Genomic DNA, 16733 nt, shown 5'->3' with positions numbered 1-16733 from the left:
CACTATTCACAGGGGTGTGTAAACCTTCTCGAGATGCATTTTAAAGCCTTGAAGGAAACTCGAAATGGAAAGCCCAAGAACAATATGTGCTAACAATGGATTTAAGACGTTACATTTTTGTACCTATAAATTTGTAAATATACAATAACTTGATTTTTGTGGTTTATGGTAAGAAATTTAGCTCGATTGTTTGGCCGGACTACAATTATTTAACCATTGGTTAGTTGAAGCGAGATCATTAAACGATTGACATTGATGTAAACTTAATAAAATTTATGATGATATTGAGGATGAGAAGCCAATTAATGTAAAGACCCTCTTTTATAAATATGACGTGGAAATATAATTAATTATATATATGTGTGTTCATTATTGACAGTGAAATCTGGTTAAAATAGTTAGTCCCCTTTGGAGATTATTTAAATTAAATTAATAAGTGAAATTAGTTTGATAAAGACACTATTGCTTACCTTTTTTAAAAAAATTATTATAATTAAATGATTTAAATATTAACGTGTTCTAAATTTATTATTTAAATCTGAAAATTTTCTAACCAAGTTTCACAAATGATTAAATTCAAGAATTTTGAGACAATTAATTCATTGGTCCAAAGTATATAATTAAGATATTTAAATATTTGGTTACTTTTGAAGCTTCTTACTTCCAATTAATTAAGCGTTGAACAGGTTCTGAATAACTTTACATTAATTACGGTTTAAATTATAATATTTCCCTATACTTTTTAAATTTTTTTATAAAATTATGAACTGTTTACTGATAATTTAATAAAAATTTATCTATACGTTCAAAATTTATTTAATATATCCAAATTGGTAAACGTGATTTCCAATGTTTGTCTATTTGTTTATGTTTACCAATATTGATGAGATTAACAAAATATTATTTATATTAAATTTATTTTCAATTAAATTATGGAAGATTGATCGAACTTATATGTAAATCGTTTGCCAACTATTTGATATTTTCATAAAAAATTAATTGAATCGGAACACTCTTGTGGTTGAATTCATTTTGAATTTGATAGTTTATAAAATATGTGTTTCGTATATGTCGTATAAATACAGTATTGAAAATAACTTCACTAATATTAAAAAAATGGTCTGCAAGACGGAGAATGTGTGGTATTCATCTCCTTTCTACATTCAATCTGCCAACACATTCATGCTGGCGCTGAATGGATGCCACATGCCAAGCAGCTCCTACCGGGTGCACCGACAAATCTCAAAGAATTAGGCAATAGTAGAACTGCAAAGGAGAAAATCAAAATCAAGAGAATTTACTTTGGATTAAATTGATTAAAATCAAGAGTTCCATTTCCCCAAAATAGAGATCCAAACCGGATCTCGGACAACAACCGAGCCACATTAAATTTTGCTAAACCCTAAATCAAATCCCTAATTCGATCAGTTAAAGAAGAATCGTTTCACCTGAGGCAGGGGAAGCATGGCGGGAAGATCGATGACAAAATCCTTCTTGAGATAGCGCATAGCAATATCCCTAGGGTCCAAGCAAGCTCCTCGCGGCCAAAAACCCTAGAATTGGGCGCAACGAAGGCGGTGCGGAACTTCATAAGCATTTGAAACAAGGAGAACAAATCGACGATGGTTTCGTGACGACGATGCCAAATCCAGTGTTGAATCGCCTACAAGAAGGGCCGCCAATGATCGAGAGATAAAAGAAAAAGAGGATCGACGAAGAGCGCGATCAAACAAGTAACGAGGAAGATGCGGTGCCATCAGACCACGAAATCGGAATCTGGTTCGAGGATATGATCCTACAAAGGATTTGTGAAGACCGCCCAATAGAGAATGAACAATGTTATGCATTTTTCCATTGCAAAGACGAAAAATATGATCGAAGAGAGAGACTTGAAGGCCTTTTGGAAGATAAACAGAGGAATACGTTGAGCCAGAGAAATTTTGCAGAGCGCTTGTTCTTCTTTTCTTCCGTTTACTGCTTCTACGGATATTAATATCGCGCGCCAAAAGTTCTTTACCTAATAAAATTTAAATATAATATTTTTTAAATGTCAATTTTTATTTAGTTCTATAATTTTAAAAATTAAAATTTATATAACTTCTACGATAAATCAATTATATACGAAGATTTTACAAAATTGATTTTAATATTTAAAATTATAATAATTATTCTATGATTTAAACTCTTGATATTATATAAAACTAAATTTTATAAGTCGGAAATTAGGTTGGTTGGTTTAGGGCCGGCCCAACTTGTATGGCCCAAATATCTCAGTAAATATGGGCCGAACTAGCCCATTTGATGTCATAAGAACATATTTTTAAATGCTTAAAATTAATTAAAAAATTGAAAAGAAATGGCGATGAATAAAAAAAAGGAAAAATATAAGGACACGTCATGCCAAGAAAGGATAAGGTAGAACATTCGATTATCCCATCAAATTAAAAGGTAATGGGCCCACTTTCTTCCTTTTAGTGGATAAGGACCGAAAGCCGAATTCCTTCTCTTTTTTTTTTTTAATTAAAAGAAAAATAATTTATTCTCCCCAATACTATTATTTAAATTCAATTATTAATTTTTTTCTTGCTTGCTTCTAAAAAAAGGTTTTTTTATTCATTATTTAGGTTTGGTATAAGATTTATAAATATATTTCATTTAATATGATTTACTTTACTATATATAACCTTTATTTTTTTCTAAATTTATACATAGTTTTATTAAAATTATTTTTCTTTATCCCTAAAATTTTAATTTACTTTTTTTAGAAAATAATCATTCGGAGTACTCTAATAGGTTTTTATAATAAAATATGGTATAAAATCGTATAAATTGATTAAGATAAATATTAAATTTAAAAATAACAATAAGCTTTTTAGAAGTTTTTGAATAAGGAAAATTAAATTCAGAAAATAATGGATGATATACGTGGATGGTGTTTAGGTAATAAGCAAAAAGAAAGTATGAACATGGAGAGGGCTGAGAATGATTGTTTAGGTAAATGGAATCAATGAGGACGTGGCGAGTGAGAGGCAAAGGAAATTGCAATGGTGGGGAGTGACGTGGAGTATTACGTGTATGGCGAGAGTGGGGTCCACGTGGGGTGCCCATGGTTTTTCCTTTTGATTTTTTTTTTATTTGCTTTTTATTATTCATTGCGTGTAAAAAGACCGTACGAGATTATGAGAGAGAAAAAGTGCATGGAAAATCATTGTCCCCTTTGCTTTAGATTCTATCCTCATCCAATTCCTCGTTTTTCTCGTTAATCCACCTCATTTTTTCTTTTATTTACATTTTTGCCCCTCTCTTGTATCACCCCGTTTTTTTTTTTTTTTAACCATTTAAGTCTATCGTTAATAAATGTCGTTTTATTTAAGTTTTCTTTTGAAGTTTTAAAATGTATCGGTCAAAGGGAAGTTTTTTACATTTTTATAATGAATGTTTCGTTATCTTTTCCAGCTATAGGATCTCACAATTTATTCCATTAGGGCTCAGCATCCTCGCTCACACACTATCCGATGTCTAACTTTGATACCGTTTGTAACAGCTCAAGTTCACCACCGGCAGATATTTGATTTTTTTTTTTTTTTTCTTTTTTAAAAAGGGTGAGGCATCCATTGAGGAGCCGGGAGAGGAAGAAATTAAAAAAAAATGGGGTTTTGGTAATGAAACGGAAAGGGTAGTTTGGTAAAATGGCATGGGATGCGAGTGGTCGAGCGGCCGCGTGCACCGAATGTCGGCGCACTCCCAACCAAATTAATTCCATGTCAAAGCTCAATACAAGGCTTTCTTATAGTTTGGCTCAAACATGAATCAATTTTTTTTAATTTTTTAAAATATTTATTATTAATTTCATAATATAGTTGCTAGGTTTAATTTCAATTTCAATTTTAAGAGGGCCAAATTATTAATTTCTCCCCCTTTCCCGGCAAATTCGGTCCTTTTTTCTTCAAATGTGAACGCATTTGCCCACAATTTTGACTACTTTTTATTTTATTTTAAATAATAATAATGTTTCCTCAAACATTAATGGATATATCTTTCAAGATTAATTCTACCCATTTTAAAGTTTTTTTTTTTTATAATTTTTACATTAATACGAAAAAAAAAATCTACATATTATCTCCTAAATCTATCTTTTAATTAATGGAGAGTTAAAGACACTAAAATATATTTTTCTCTCAAAATTTAGAAATTTAATTTAATTAATAAAATAAAATTTATGTGAATTTTAAGGGTAATGATTTTAAATTTAATGCTTTTGAATAAAATATTTAACCTTTGAAGAAACAAGGGAAGGAAATATGAGCGTACGACCAATGCTGGTTGCTATCCAACTGTCCCTTCACCCCTCGCTCCATCTTTTTTGACTGTTCGTCTAAATCTCAATTCATTAACTCCCTTTTATCCAATTCATTCCATCTAATCCCTAAACCCACAAAATCTCTCCCTAAATGCTTCTTCTTCTTCTTCTTCCTTTCTTCCCTCTGTAATGGCGTCTCCTCTTCCTCTGTTTTGCTTCCCAGAAGCTGCAGGACAATAGAATCAAGTTTGTGGGGTCTCCTTCTTCCATTCCCTTTCTTAGCTCAAGTTTCGAATACCCTTTTCCTCATTCTTTTCTGGGTCTTAACTTGTTTTCCACGCTTTCCTTTCTTCTTCAGGGAATCAGAGCATTTGGAGAACATTCAAAACAGAGCTTCTTTCGTTCCTCTGTTCTTGTTTCAGGTAGCTTTCGTTTCTTTTCTTCTTTGTTATGATTCGCTTTTTCCCCGATGGGTTTGAATGAATGAATGAATGATCTGGAAATCCAAGAAGTGGGGTTTGTTTATTGTTTAAGTTTAAAGTGATAGGGATGAAGAAAGATGAATTGCAATTATTATACACTTTCGTTGAGTGAGGATTTCAGTAACTTCAAGATAAGGATAAGTGCATAACCATTTGACATTTGTCCTTATCTTGTTTTTCAATTTTAAATTCTTCTTGTCGGTATGGATGGTTAAAAAAGTTGGATCTGAAAACGACCAATTATTATGTTCTTTTGAAACTGTTGGTTTGAGATTAACATAATCACTTCTGTTTAGTTGATGTTTAGAAGAAAATATATTGAATTTGGAAGCCAATGGTTGATTTCTTTACTGTTCTTCAGGTTTTTTGTTGTTTGTTATGTGTTTGTAGCATTGATTATCATCAATGACTGGGAGCATTTGATTGTTTGCTGTCATGCTATCAAGTTCTTGCTTGAGTTTGTTAGAGTTATCATCTGTGGATATGTTGGATTTTCCTCCTACACCGAGAAATGTTCCACAGGCGATGACTGCGTCGGGGATACTATCCAATAAATGTCGAGGGAGGACGATAATAGTGGCGAACTTCCTTCCTGTTCATGCTAAAAAGGATCCAGATTCTGGGAGATGGAACTTTAGCTTCGACGAAGATTCGCTTTTGCTTCAGATGAAAGATGGATTCTCATCAGATGTTGATGTTGTTTATGTTGGATCATTGAAGGTTGATGTCAATGTCCAAGAACAAGAAGAGATTTCACAGAAACTACTGGAGGAATTCAACTGTGTACCGACTTTCGTCCCGACGTCCCTTCAGAAACAGTTCTATCATGGATTCTGTAAACAAAATCTATGGCCACTTTTCCATTACATGATGCCGATTTCACCTTATCACGGATCTCGCTTTGATCGACCTCTTTGGTTAGCATATCTTTCAGCGAACAAAAGGTTTGCTGATAAAGTTATGGAGGTGATCAATTTGGAAGAAGATATGGTTTGGATTCATGACTATCACCTTATGGTTCTCCCTACTTTTTTGAGAAAACGTTACAGTCGAATTAAGCTTGGATTCTTCCTTCATAGTCCGTTTCCCTCATCAGAGATCTTCCGAACTCTGCCTGTTAGAGACGAGATTCTGAAAGCGTTACTTAACACGGACCTAATCGGCTTCCATACGTTCAGCTATGCTCATCACTTTCTATCATGTTGTAGTAGACTGCTCGGTTTGGAGTATGAACCGAAACGTGGTTATCTCACGCTTGACTATTTCGGACGTACGATATACATCAAGATTTTGCCTGTTGGAGTTCATATGGGTCGACTCGAATTCGCATTAAATCATTCCCACACTTCAATAAAAGCCAAGGAGATCAAAGAAAACTTCAAAGGAAAGAAGGTTATTCTTGGTGTTGATGATATGGACATATTTAAAGGTATTGGTCTGAAGTTATTAGCTATGGAAAAGCTGTTGAACCAGCATCCAGAGTTACGGGGCAGTGTCGTTCTGGTGCAAATTCTAAATCCTGCACGGAGCAATGGGAACGACGTCCTCGAAGCGAAAATGGAAACTTACGAGATAACCAAAAGGATTAACAAGGTTTTCGGTTTTCGGGGATATGAACCTGTGATCTTGATTGATCATCCTATTCCTTTTCATGAGAAGATTGCATATTATGTATTAGCTGAGTGCTGCATTGTAAATGCTCTCAGGGATGGTATGAACTTAGTTCCATACGAGTACATTGTTTGTCGACAGGGAACTTCTCAAATCGACGAAGTTTTGGATGTCTCCCCGGATTCACCTCATACCAGCACGATTGTCGTGTCAGAATTCATAGGTTGTTCGCCATCTCTAAGTGGTGCGGTTAGAGTAAACCCTTGGGATTTTGATGCTGTAGCTGAGGCACTTTACGAGGCTGTCGCAATGCCTTCTTTAGAGAAGCAACTAAGGCACGAAAAACATTACCGATACATTAGCTCTCATGACGTTGCTTACTGGGCTCGCAGTTTCTCGCAAGATTTAGAGCGAGCATGTCAAGATCACTACAGTAAACGATGCTGGGGAATTGGACTCGGTTTAGGATTCAGAATTCTGTCACTTTCACCAAGTTTCAGGAAGCTTTCCATTGAACATATTGGCTCTGCATATCGGAGCGCTTCTAGGAGGGCAATATTTTTGGACTACGACGGGACTGTCGTTTCCCAAGCTTCGTTGGTCAAATCCCCGACGCCCGAAGTCATTTCTATACTCAACGACCTTTGCAAGGATTCAAAGAACATTGTGTTCATAGTTAGTGGGAGGGGGAAAGATACTCTTAGTTCGTGGTTCGATTCGTGTAAGAATCTCGGTATTGCCGCTGAACATGGATACTATTTGAGGTACCAAACTTAGCTTACCGATTACTTTCCTAGTCGTAGGACGAGCTTTGATTCTTGTTTGAACTCTTGATTTACTTGTAGGTGGAAGAGGGACTCTGAATGGGAAGTTAGTACATTAGCTGAAAACTTTGGCTGGAAAAGGATTGCAGAACCTGTGATGAAACTATACACCGAGGCGACCGATGGATCGTCCATAGAGCCCAAGGACAGTGCCTTAGTATGGCATCATCGAGACGCCGATCCATGTTTTGGTTCATGCCAGGCCATGGAGCTCTTAGATCACCTTGAAAATGTTCTTGCTAACGAACCTGTAGTCGTCAAAAGAGGCCACCAGATAGTCGAAGTGAAACCACAGGTATTTACACGTTCGGCTCACTTCTTCCTTGGCTTTTTCGTTTCGATTCTCATGGAGGCTGAGCAATCATCTGTTTTCAGGGTGTGACTAAAGGATTAGTTGCTGAAAGAGTTCTTTCCACTATGATCACCTCTGATAAGGCGCCCGACTTTGTGATGTGCATCGGAGACGATCGATCTGATGAAGACATGTTCGAAAGCATATCATGTACAAGCTATAGCTCATCCCTTGCTGTTCCTCCAAAGATATTTGCCTGTACTGTGGGGCAAAAGCCTAGCAAAGCCAAATACTATTTAGACGATACCACCGACGTCTTGACCGTACTTCATAGCCTGGCCACCTCTACTAGCGGTAAACTGAGATCAGGTTTCGAAGCTCATGTTTTGTTCGAGGATGATGTTTGATGTGGAAGGTTCGGTCTGTCGTTTCAAGATGAGAATGCTTGTTTCACTTGATTTCCTTTCCTAGAGATCCTCTAAGGAGTCGGGTTCGTGTCTTCCATTTGAGATTACCCGATTCTTTACCGATCACGGGTGGCAATGGATTCACATTCAGGAGATGCCTAGAGTAAGTTGGGTCGGTGGTGTAAACAACCGTTTCACGAAACTCGTTCTTCGCTTCTTCCGGTTTTGAGGGTAGCAGAACAAGATCCATTGGAGCCTAGGATTGGTATAAAGTTGTTTTTCTTCTCCTTCCTTTTTTGACAGATATAGTGAACAGGTTTCAGATACCAACTACAAATAGCCATAGTTCTTACAAGATGACCATTCTTTTTATAAAGTGTTTCTTCATGTTCATGTTCATCTTCTTACTTTAGTTCAATTAAGGATTCGTTCTTCGTATAAGATATTAGAACTCATGTGTTCGGGTATGAACGGTTCAATCTTCACGCATCTGGACATGGACATGTGTTCGAGGTGTGATAATCACTCGAGATGATGGTGCTTCTAGAGATTGAACATCAACTCCCGTGCAACACTACTAGAGAATACACGCACTTCTAGAGTTCAACACTCCCTTGTAGCAATCATTTAAGACACTATTAGTGGTCTAACACTCATCTACATTACTACTAGAGATCAGCGCTCCCGTTATTTCACAGACTATTAGAGATCAATACACTCCTTACTACTTATTTCAGGTACTATTAGAAATCAATACACTCCTTATAGTACTAAGGTACTACTAGAAATCAACACACTCCTTGTATGTATGATACATGCACTTGTCTTTATCCGAACAAATTCATGACTAAGAGTAAGTTGGTGATCCCCTAATTATTCCCCACTTTCAACAACATAATCATATTATCTCATCTCATTCCACCCATTGGGTTCCTAATCAGGGCCTAGTAAGACTAGTGTTGAGAATTGTTTGGAGGGAGTTCCACGTTGGCTAATTAAGAAGATTATCATGAGTTTATAAGTAAGTAATACATCTCCACTAGTAAGAGACCGGTTGGGGAAACAAAAAGTAAAGTTATGAGAGCTTATGCTCAAAGTAAATAAAAGCATATCATTGTGGAGGTCATGGTTTCAGAGTCATGCCTTTAGCTTGGTAATGCTAATCGAATCCTCAAGTGTCGAACAAATGGTGTATTTTGTTCAAGAACTCTAGAGAAAGTAGTCAAGCCTTGATTAAGTGGAAGACTATTCAAGGGCTTCATAGGCCACAGTGTAGGCTCTATCGTGTACTTTGTTCAAAGTGAGGCCGTTGAGAATTATTGGGAGAGAGTTCCACGTAGATGATTATGGGTTTATAAAAAATGAATCCAATAAATTATATAAAATGTTTAAAAGAAATATACCATATAAAAAGAGTAAAATTAATAATTTATTTTATAATTTAGCTAATCAACCAGCGTTGATTAATAAAATCGGGATCCGCTTCAATTCAGTGATTGGATACATCGAAAAAATGGGTCCCACTTTTAGTCTACTTCCGAAACACCAGATTATAATTCCCGCTTCCCTCCAAACAACAGCTCAAACGTCCGTGGATATACTCGAATGACCGGTAACTCCCAGTGAATTTGGATTGATTATCGCTTTAAATTCGTCTTGGTGACCGGAAGTAGCCGGTCACACAGGTCACAGCTGGTTTCCGTTTCATTTTGATTGCGCTGTATAAAGGTGCTCAAAAAACGCATTGTCAAATGCGGTAATGGCGTATGCACATGCAGAAGAGCCTCCTTCTTGTGAAGCCGATAAATCCAATTCTCTGTTGCCCACCACCAGCTGCAGTTGTTCCCGGCTATCGTGCTTCGGATCTCGCCGAACGGCCGCCGGCGGGCCGTCATGGTGGGAGCGGATTAGGGCGTCGGAGGTTCACAACGAGGGGCGCTGGTGGGCGCGAGGCGTTAGGGTTCTTTTGAAGCTCCGAGAGTGGTCGGAGATCGTCGCTGGACCGAGATGGAAGACTTTCATTCGCCGATTCAATCGGAATAGAAGTGGTGCTACTGCTGCTGCTAGGCCTGGAAAATTTCAATACGATCCGTTGAGTTACGCTATGAATTTCGACGAAGGCTCGGGGCAGATAGGGGAACTGGACGACGATATCGATGATTTCAGTGGATTTCGAAACTTCTCTGCTCGCTACGCTTCAATTCCGGGGTCGTTGAAGACTGGAGGAACCACTGTTTTGGGGAAGGATGCTCCTACCGTCGAGTAAAGGTGTGCTATATCTACTAAAATGCGCCCTGTTTATTGCTGTTATTGTCCACACATTGAGCTGGAAGGTTGACCTTGTGACATCACCGGCGGCGCCACCTCCATTAGATTTTTCTTTATAGTCTGAAAAGTAATTACACATGTTTAAGCAAATTTTGGGGATTTTCCTTTTTCCTTCTTCCTAATTGGATTGGTGGCGCATCAGGATCACTGAACAATACAATTAGAGGAATTGTTTATTATAATTATTCTTTTATATTAAACGATACCTTGATAGGATATAATAATATTGATTAGGTGCTTGTATGTATGAAGTGGGGGTAATAAAAGGCCTTAGAATATATGCATATGGATTGGGATTGTCCTTGTATGAATTGGAAAGTGGGTTATGATACTTGTTTCTTCTTTTTCACTGTTCTGCAATGAGATTGGGTTTTTGTGGGAGGGACAATATAGAAAGAAAGTAGCTTTGAATTTAGGTGGCATGTCCTTTCAGTCTTTTCCATTGGAAGGGAATGGGGAACAAGAGAACCCATTAATAATGCTGTTTGGTTCAAGATATTTTAAAGAATCTTCACAGAAAGATAGAAGATTAGGATTGTGTTGGATTTCCTTGGTATACTGCACTAGTTTGGCTTTCAAACAGCTGCCTGTTCTTTCTGCTTGATGTTTCTTGAAGTTCATTGCTTTTATGCTAAACAAATATCTGAGGTAGAGCCAAATTCCTCACTGTCCTCTGAAACAATGATCTTTCTGTATAAAGGGAAACTTGAAAAAATCTCTTAGGGCCTGCAAATGTTCTTCAGAGATTTTTTTCGAGTTTCGAAAAATTATTGATGAACTCTAGATTGCAGCTGAATCTAGAATTCATTTTTTATCCAGAAATCTTCTTGTATGTTCTTGGCACTTGTTTGAGCTGCAAGAGGAAACTGATTCATCATAAGAAATTTTCAGTACAATACAAAGATTCACAAGGCATGGGTAGGTTTCATTCAAAGTCCATCATATAATCACCATAGCCATTGTAGACCATTAGCTTTAGAAGAAGTGGATTCAATTTCTCACCTCCCAAACGATACCCAGCAATTTCCAGAATCCTTCAAGCTTGTAGCACTTGTCTTTGTGCCACAGCCAGAATCCCACCCTCCTCTCGGGCATAACCCAAGCTTTGACGCCATTCCAGGAGACCCCAGACCCCAGACCCCATTATTATTATTATTATTTTTGGGTATGTTTTCAAAAGTTAAATCAAGTTTTGAAAACTAAACAAGTAACTTTTAAATTGTTGTATCGCCAAGTTGAGATGTCTGAAAGAGACTGTAGTTCTAAGAAGAATGAGATACTCATTAATACTGAATTTTCCGAGACAATATAACAATGTTCCTTTCTTCACGATGGGCTAAGCAAACCAAAGTTTCACATTTGTATAGTCTATTTCATTAACTGATAAAATATTGTCAACTTCCTTTGTGTCCCCTACTGGACCGTTTTTACATTTGAAGTCACTTAACACAGCATTGCCATGAAAATCTAAGAGACATCTAAAACTCTGAAACTCTGTTGGGCATTTTCGATATAATCGTACAGCCAGTAAACCTATGGAAAGCCAAACATGTAAATTTAGTCGTTGCTGCTAAATGGAGAAACGATTGATATAATGACTTAGCTTTCAATCATGGATCGGCATGTCGAGTAACATCCCCGTCGCTTGAACCGCTTTCGTTATCGCTCATTTCATCCTCTTCTTCACTGTCATCTTCTGCTGTGTTCTCCTTTGCATACTTTTCGCAGTACTCTGTATCCACATGGAAGTGGATATTGAGTTATCATAGAAATGGTGTCAAAGTCGACTATATACTCGACTGCGAGAACTATATACCTTTAACTTTTTCATCGTACTGCTTCCGGTCCTTCATCATAAGCGATGCAGCATCGCCGTTAAGGGGGTCTGAAGGATTGGGATAAAGAAGAAGCTGGGGAAGAAAAACCTCGAAAACGTTTAAAAGATCTGCAGAGCCCAAAAGAAAGTGGTAAGAATAGACACAAACATATGCAAACCCAAATATATGTAAAATGAGGACCAAGTTTAGTCCTATATTTTGGGAGTCACAATACAGTTCATATGGTCCCATGGATCATGAACTTTAAATTATATTTCCAAACACATCAAAAGTTGAGATCCACATCGGTTGAGAAGGAGAATGAAACATTCTTTATACGGATGTGGAAACCTCCCCCTAGCAGACTCGTTGTAAAAACCTTTTAGGGAAACCCGAAAAAGAAAGCCCAAAGAAGACAATATGTGCTAGTGGTGGACTTGGACTATTACAAATGGTATTAGAGTCAGACATTGGGTGATTTGCCAGTGAGGAGGCTGAGCCCTGAAAGGGGTGGATATGAGGCAGTGTGCCAGCAAGGACGCTGGGCCCCGAAGGAAGGTGGATTGAGGGGTCTCACATCGATTGGAGAAGGGAATGAGTGCTAGCAAGGACGCTAGCCCCGAAGGGAGTGGATTGTGAGATCCCACTTCGGTTGAGGAGGAGAACAAGGCATCCTTCATAAGAGTGTGGAAATCTCTCCCTAGCAGACGCATTTTAAAAACCTTGAAGGGAAGCCCGAAAGGGAAAACCCAAAGAGGAGAATATCTGCTAGCGGTGGGATTGGGCAGTTACAACTATTGTTTAATATCATCTTATCACAGAACACATAAACAGAAAACACTCGAGTCTAGTAAGGTGTTAATAGAGGTTTGGTGAGGATGGTAGATAATTACCGAACATCGGACTCCAAGACTGATTAATCACATCCAAGCACACAGAACCAGATCTGCAGGTAAAACTCGTACGTAAAATACTTTGCTACGAATACGTGAAGCATTGAACCGATTTCATTTGATGTTTAAAAGAGAAAAGATACTTACAGTTCATCAACATTTGGGTGGAATATCTTGTTCACAAAGCCAATTGAAGGAGACTTATATGGATACGCGTCAGGAAGCTCAACACGGATTTTCCAAACACCAGTTTCATATAAGCCTGCAGGGACAACGAAACTTAAGAAAACGCTCTAGATCCAAATGTGGTAAAAAATCGTTCATCGAGTATGAAAACATGCAACTAAACTAGATGCATTTTAAGTGTCCATAAATTACACAGGAAAGCAGTAGAAACACCTCGCTTCAAGGATAAATTTTCAGGAGACTCCAAATAAGATAAAAGAATTGGCTTTAGACTGCCGGCATGTTTGCTAAATTGTTCATTTGCAATCCAATAAGGCTCATACACACCCACAAACAAATACTTGCTATTCCATCGACGACTATGAAATGCATATTTGACAGAGGCGAAAGACGAGCAATACTTTCTTTGGGACCGTGGAACTCCACGTTGAATTCGTTTAGTCCATCGTTTATCATCTCCACGTTGTAGTCACTCATCATCCTGGACAACATAAACCACAAGATCAACCAACAGAAATTTATGGCCGCCATCATACGATATTAGGAATCTAGAACCTCAATTCCACATTTTCGAGTAAAAGATAGCATGTGTACAAGTGTGGCTTCTATACTACAATTGTACGGTCCAAGCTCACCACTAGCAGATATTATCCTCTTTGGGCTTTCCCTTTTGGGCCAGAGAGGTTTCCACACCTTTATAAAAAATGCTTCGTTCTCCTCTCCAATTGATAGCATTAGCCATTCAGTAGGCTTAACAGCGAACGATATTCAAACTCAAACCCGACCACCCCAATGCAGGGCCAGTTCTAGGCCAGTTCTAGGCCAGTTCTAGGCCAGCATGCCTAACATGTTTTCTAGCACATAATAATGACAGGATAAGATTACTTTTGCTGCAACCATATTTACAACCCCAAGTTTAATCAAATCTCAGCCACAGCTCACTACATTCAATAGCAATAAACACACACCATTGAACTCACCTAGCTTTTAATGATAAATAACACACTTAAGTAATGACCAAACATGCTTAGAAATATAACTAAAAAGAAAATTAACAGGTTACTTTCCTCTAACTTATTGCAGTACTAGTAGATCATTTTTCGTTTTCAAAATAGCATCTTCTTGGTTGTTGGAAGGCTCATAAACAGCCATCCAGACGACGTAGAAGAACCACAACAACCAATGACTGAAATAAGAACACGAAATCACAATAAATAACAAAGGCCTCTTACAATTTCATGACATCCATTTCTCTCCTTTTGCTTGGAGAAGACATCTTGAAAGCGCAGTACTTCCAAAATCTGCAAGAGACAGATTCTTGAGCTTTAGAAGTTACTAACGGAGTTCACCTTTTAGATGTAAAGAAATGAAGTGAAAAATACATGGAAATGAGAATGATTAAGAATAAACCTGATAATATTAAAGACACTAGCTAATACACTATGCTAAGCCAAAGCCTAACCATGAACAGTGAATGCATCGACACAAAAGTTACCAGTTTCAACAAATGCCAGAAAAGCATCTGATATCATTGAAATGTTGCATTTCTAATTCAAAACAAGCCAGCTTCTAAAGTTCATGTGCCAAACATCAAACAACAGAAAACGTGAAGATTAGGTACCAACTGGTTTAACAATTACCACATTGTTCTTATTCATAACCACTCACCACTAAATAAAACAAGTGATACTAGCCAAACAACTAATAATGATGAAGAACGAGGAATTCCTGGATCAGGAACAAGGCCTGGTGGGTGATCAAAATTTGATCAGACTAGACAATGTCTGGTGGGTTTGAATGTGATCGTCCACTAACAAAACCAGTTTGCATGATCCATTTCTCTCTCATTTATAAGTCGACGAACACAGACAGAAGAATTGATATAAACATGAAGATCTGTGGAGTATATCTACGTCGAGCCCCGAAATTCTCAAAAGCTTAGATAAATATAAATTACACAGATGAGTACCTCAGAAGAAGCAGAGAAATTAGGCAGTGGGTAATGGAGAATCGTTGGAAGCGAACGCAAAATTGGGAAGGGAAGAAAGGGAGGGCGAGGGAGAGAATATATATGAAATTGGATTGGGGATTGAAAGTGGAGGAAGAATTGAGATGTAAATGATGGAAAAAGGAATCGTGTACGTGGCAGAGTAAAGGTTCTGTGGGGGTTATGGTTACAATTTTTGAGTCTTTCCTGTTTGCCATTTCAGCCCCCATTGGTTTTCCCGAGTTTGAAAGTGGGATTTGCCATGGCCGTCCAAAGTTTCACTGTCAACCATGACCGCCATTAACGTGGAAATTAGGTTTTGATTTAGCCCCTTGGCCAAGAAAGCTACCCATTATGGCAACGTTGTGGGTTCGGAAATTGAGCCATTCAATAACGCGCGAGATGCTGCAGATGATCCATTCATTCATCCATCTAAAACTAATTCCTGTTAATACATACAAAATTCTAAATTTTTCTTTAAATTTAATTAAATTTATGCTACACCCTTCTTACAAATTAATAAAAACACTATTTAAATTTTTATTTTATCTTTAAAAAAAGAATTTTAATTTTTAAACAACAAAATTATGGACACCATTTGATGAATCATTTGAATAAACCTACACACTCGTCGTGTGTCCAAACAAACCGTTTCATTTAAAAACTCTCTATTTATTCAATTTCTTCGATCTTAATCCTTGTTTCATCTCTATCGTTTCAACATCCACTCATAAAAAATAAGTAGGGCAAAGTCATCGACCAATCACATTGGTCACTATCCCGAGGGAGTTTAAAAATGGGCAAGTTAGATATTGAGAGAATAAAAAATTTACAAAAATTTACAAATAATTGGGCCTGACCCAATTTAGGGTTTTGAATTGGGCCAAAAATTTACAAATAATTATCTGAGCCCAAACTATGAAGGAATTAATAATTATTTGTTAATTCATTACTTTTTTTTTATTTTGTGTAGTAACGGCAAAGCTATGTAGTTTATATTTTGATTAATTGTAATTATTACGATTTTACCTAACCTAAATTTTAGTGGCTATACCGACCATTATCACTACACATATAAATATATATATTTTTTATTTATTTAAAAATATTAAGATAAATAAATCTATATTTAAATAATAGTATTGACATACCGATATGGTCGAGTTTGAACTAGTTTAGTCTATTATTTTTTATTAATTATTTTATTACACCTCGAACCCGAAAGTTCAAATGTAGAATTGGAAATAATAATAATAATAATAATTATTATTATTATTATTAGAAAAAAATAATTGGGGTGGTACCAATTTTTGTGAAGGGAAAAGGGTTTAGTGTTGTGTACTCATAATGATTAGAAGAAAATAAAAATGTGAAACTTAGGCATCACAACTCATCCAAAGGCCCACATTTGTATGATTAATCCTTAAGCTTAGGGTTTTACATTTATTCTTTTTGTAATTTAATTAATTAATTTTGTATTTTTATTTTCATTTTAGTTGGGCAGCCCTTAATTATTATGTTTGCTTCATCTTTAATTAATTTCTTCAACCGAAAGTTCCAATAATTCCAAATTTGTTTTTTTTTTTTTTTTTTTTTTTGTAGACTT

At 36.7% G+C, this 16733-nt stretch overlaps 3 protein-coding genes across 10 annotated transcripts; 2 read left to right on the top strand and 1 right to left on the bottom strand.

The window, feature by feature from the left end:
- Positions 1–4221: 4221 nt before the first annotated feature.
- Positions 4222–8387, top strand: LOC111465934 (probable alpha,alpha-trehalose-phosphate synthase [UDP-forming] 10). 8 transcript variants are annotated; one of them, XR_002714308.1, is made up of 5 exons: positions 4222–4722; positions 5173–7157; positions 7239–7512; positions 7593–8163; positions 8216–8387. XR_002714308.1 is itself a non-coding variant. In XM_023110453.1 (5 exons), the coding sequence occupies exons 3-5, from the start codon at positions 5218–5220 to the stop codon at positions 7914–7916; spliced, it is 2538 nt and encodes an 845-aa protein (XP_022966221.1). In that variant the 5' UTR covers positions 4222–4546; positions 4659–4722; positions 5173–5217; the 3' UTR covers positions 7917–8387. The 8 variants fall into 8 exon arrangements, 7 of the variants coding, with proteins under 7 accessions (XP_022966221.1, XP_022966230.1, XP_022966193.1 ...); XM_023110453.1 differs by having other exon boundaries at positions 4222–4546; positions 4659–4722; positions 7593–8387; XM_023110462.1 differs by having other exon boundaries at positions 4222–4550; positions 4659–4722; positions 7593–8387.
- Positions 8388–9675: 1288 nt separating this feature from the next.
- Positions 9676–10182, top strand: LOC111497423. Its single transcript, XM_023148207.1, has one exon. It carries the CDS (start codon positions 9676–9678, stop codon positions 10180–10182), a length of 507 nt encoding a protein of 168 aa, XP_023003975.1.
- A 1394-nt stretch (positions 10183–11576) lies between these two features.
- On the bottom strand, positions 11577–15499 carry LOC111467979 (ubiquitin-conjugating enzyme E2 5-like). The gene is made up of 7 exons (XM_023113077.1): positions 15110–15499; positions 14373–14441; positions 13542–13621; positions 13102–13216; positions 12955–13007; positions 12061–12189; positions 11577–11976 (listed from the first exon to the last, which is right to left on the bottom strand). Exons 1-7 carry the CDS (start codon positions 15355–15357, stop codon positions 11855–11857), a joined length of 816 nt encoding a protein of 271 aa, XP_022968845.1. The 5' UTR covers positions 15358–15499; the 3' UTR covers positions 11577–11854.
- Positions 15500–16733: the final 1234 nt, after the last annotated feature.

The sequence above is a fragment of the Cucurbita maxima genome, unplaced genomic scaffold, assembly GCF_002738345.1.
Source record: "Cucurbita maxima cultivar Rimu unplaced genomic scaffold, Cmax_1.0 Cma_Scf00002, whole genome shotgun sequence".
Taxonomy (NCBI): domain Eukaryota; kingdom Viridiplantae; phylum Streptophyta; class Magnoliopsida; order Cucurbitales; family Cucurbitaceae; genus Cucurbita; species Cucurbita maxima.
Note: the sequence above shows the minus strand (reverse complement) of the source record. Positions and strands in the feature narration are given on the sequence as shown.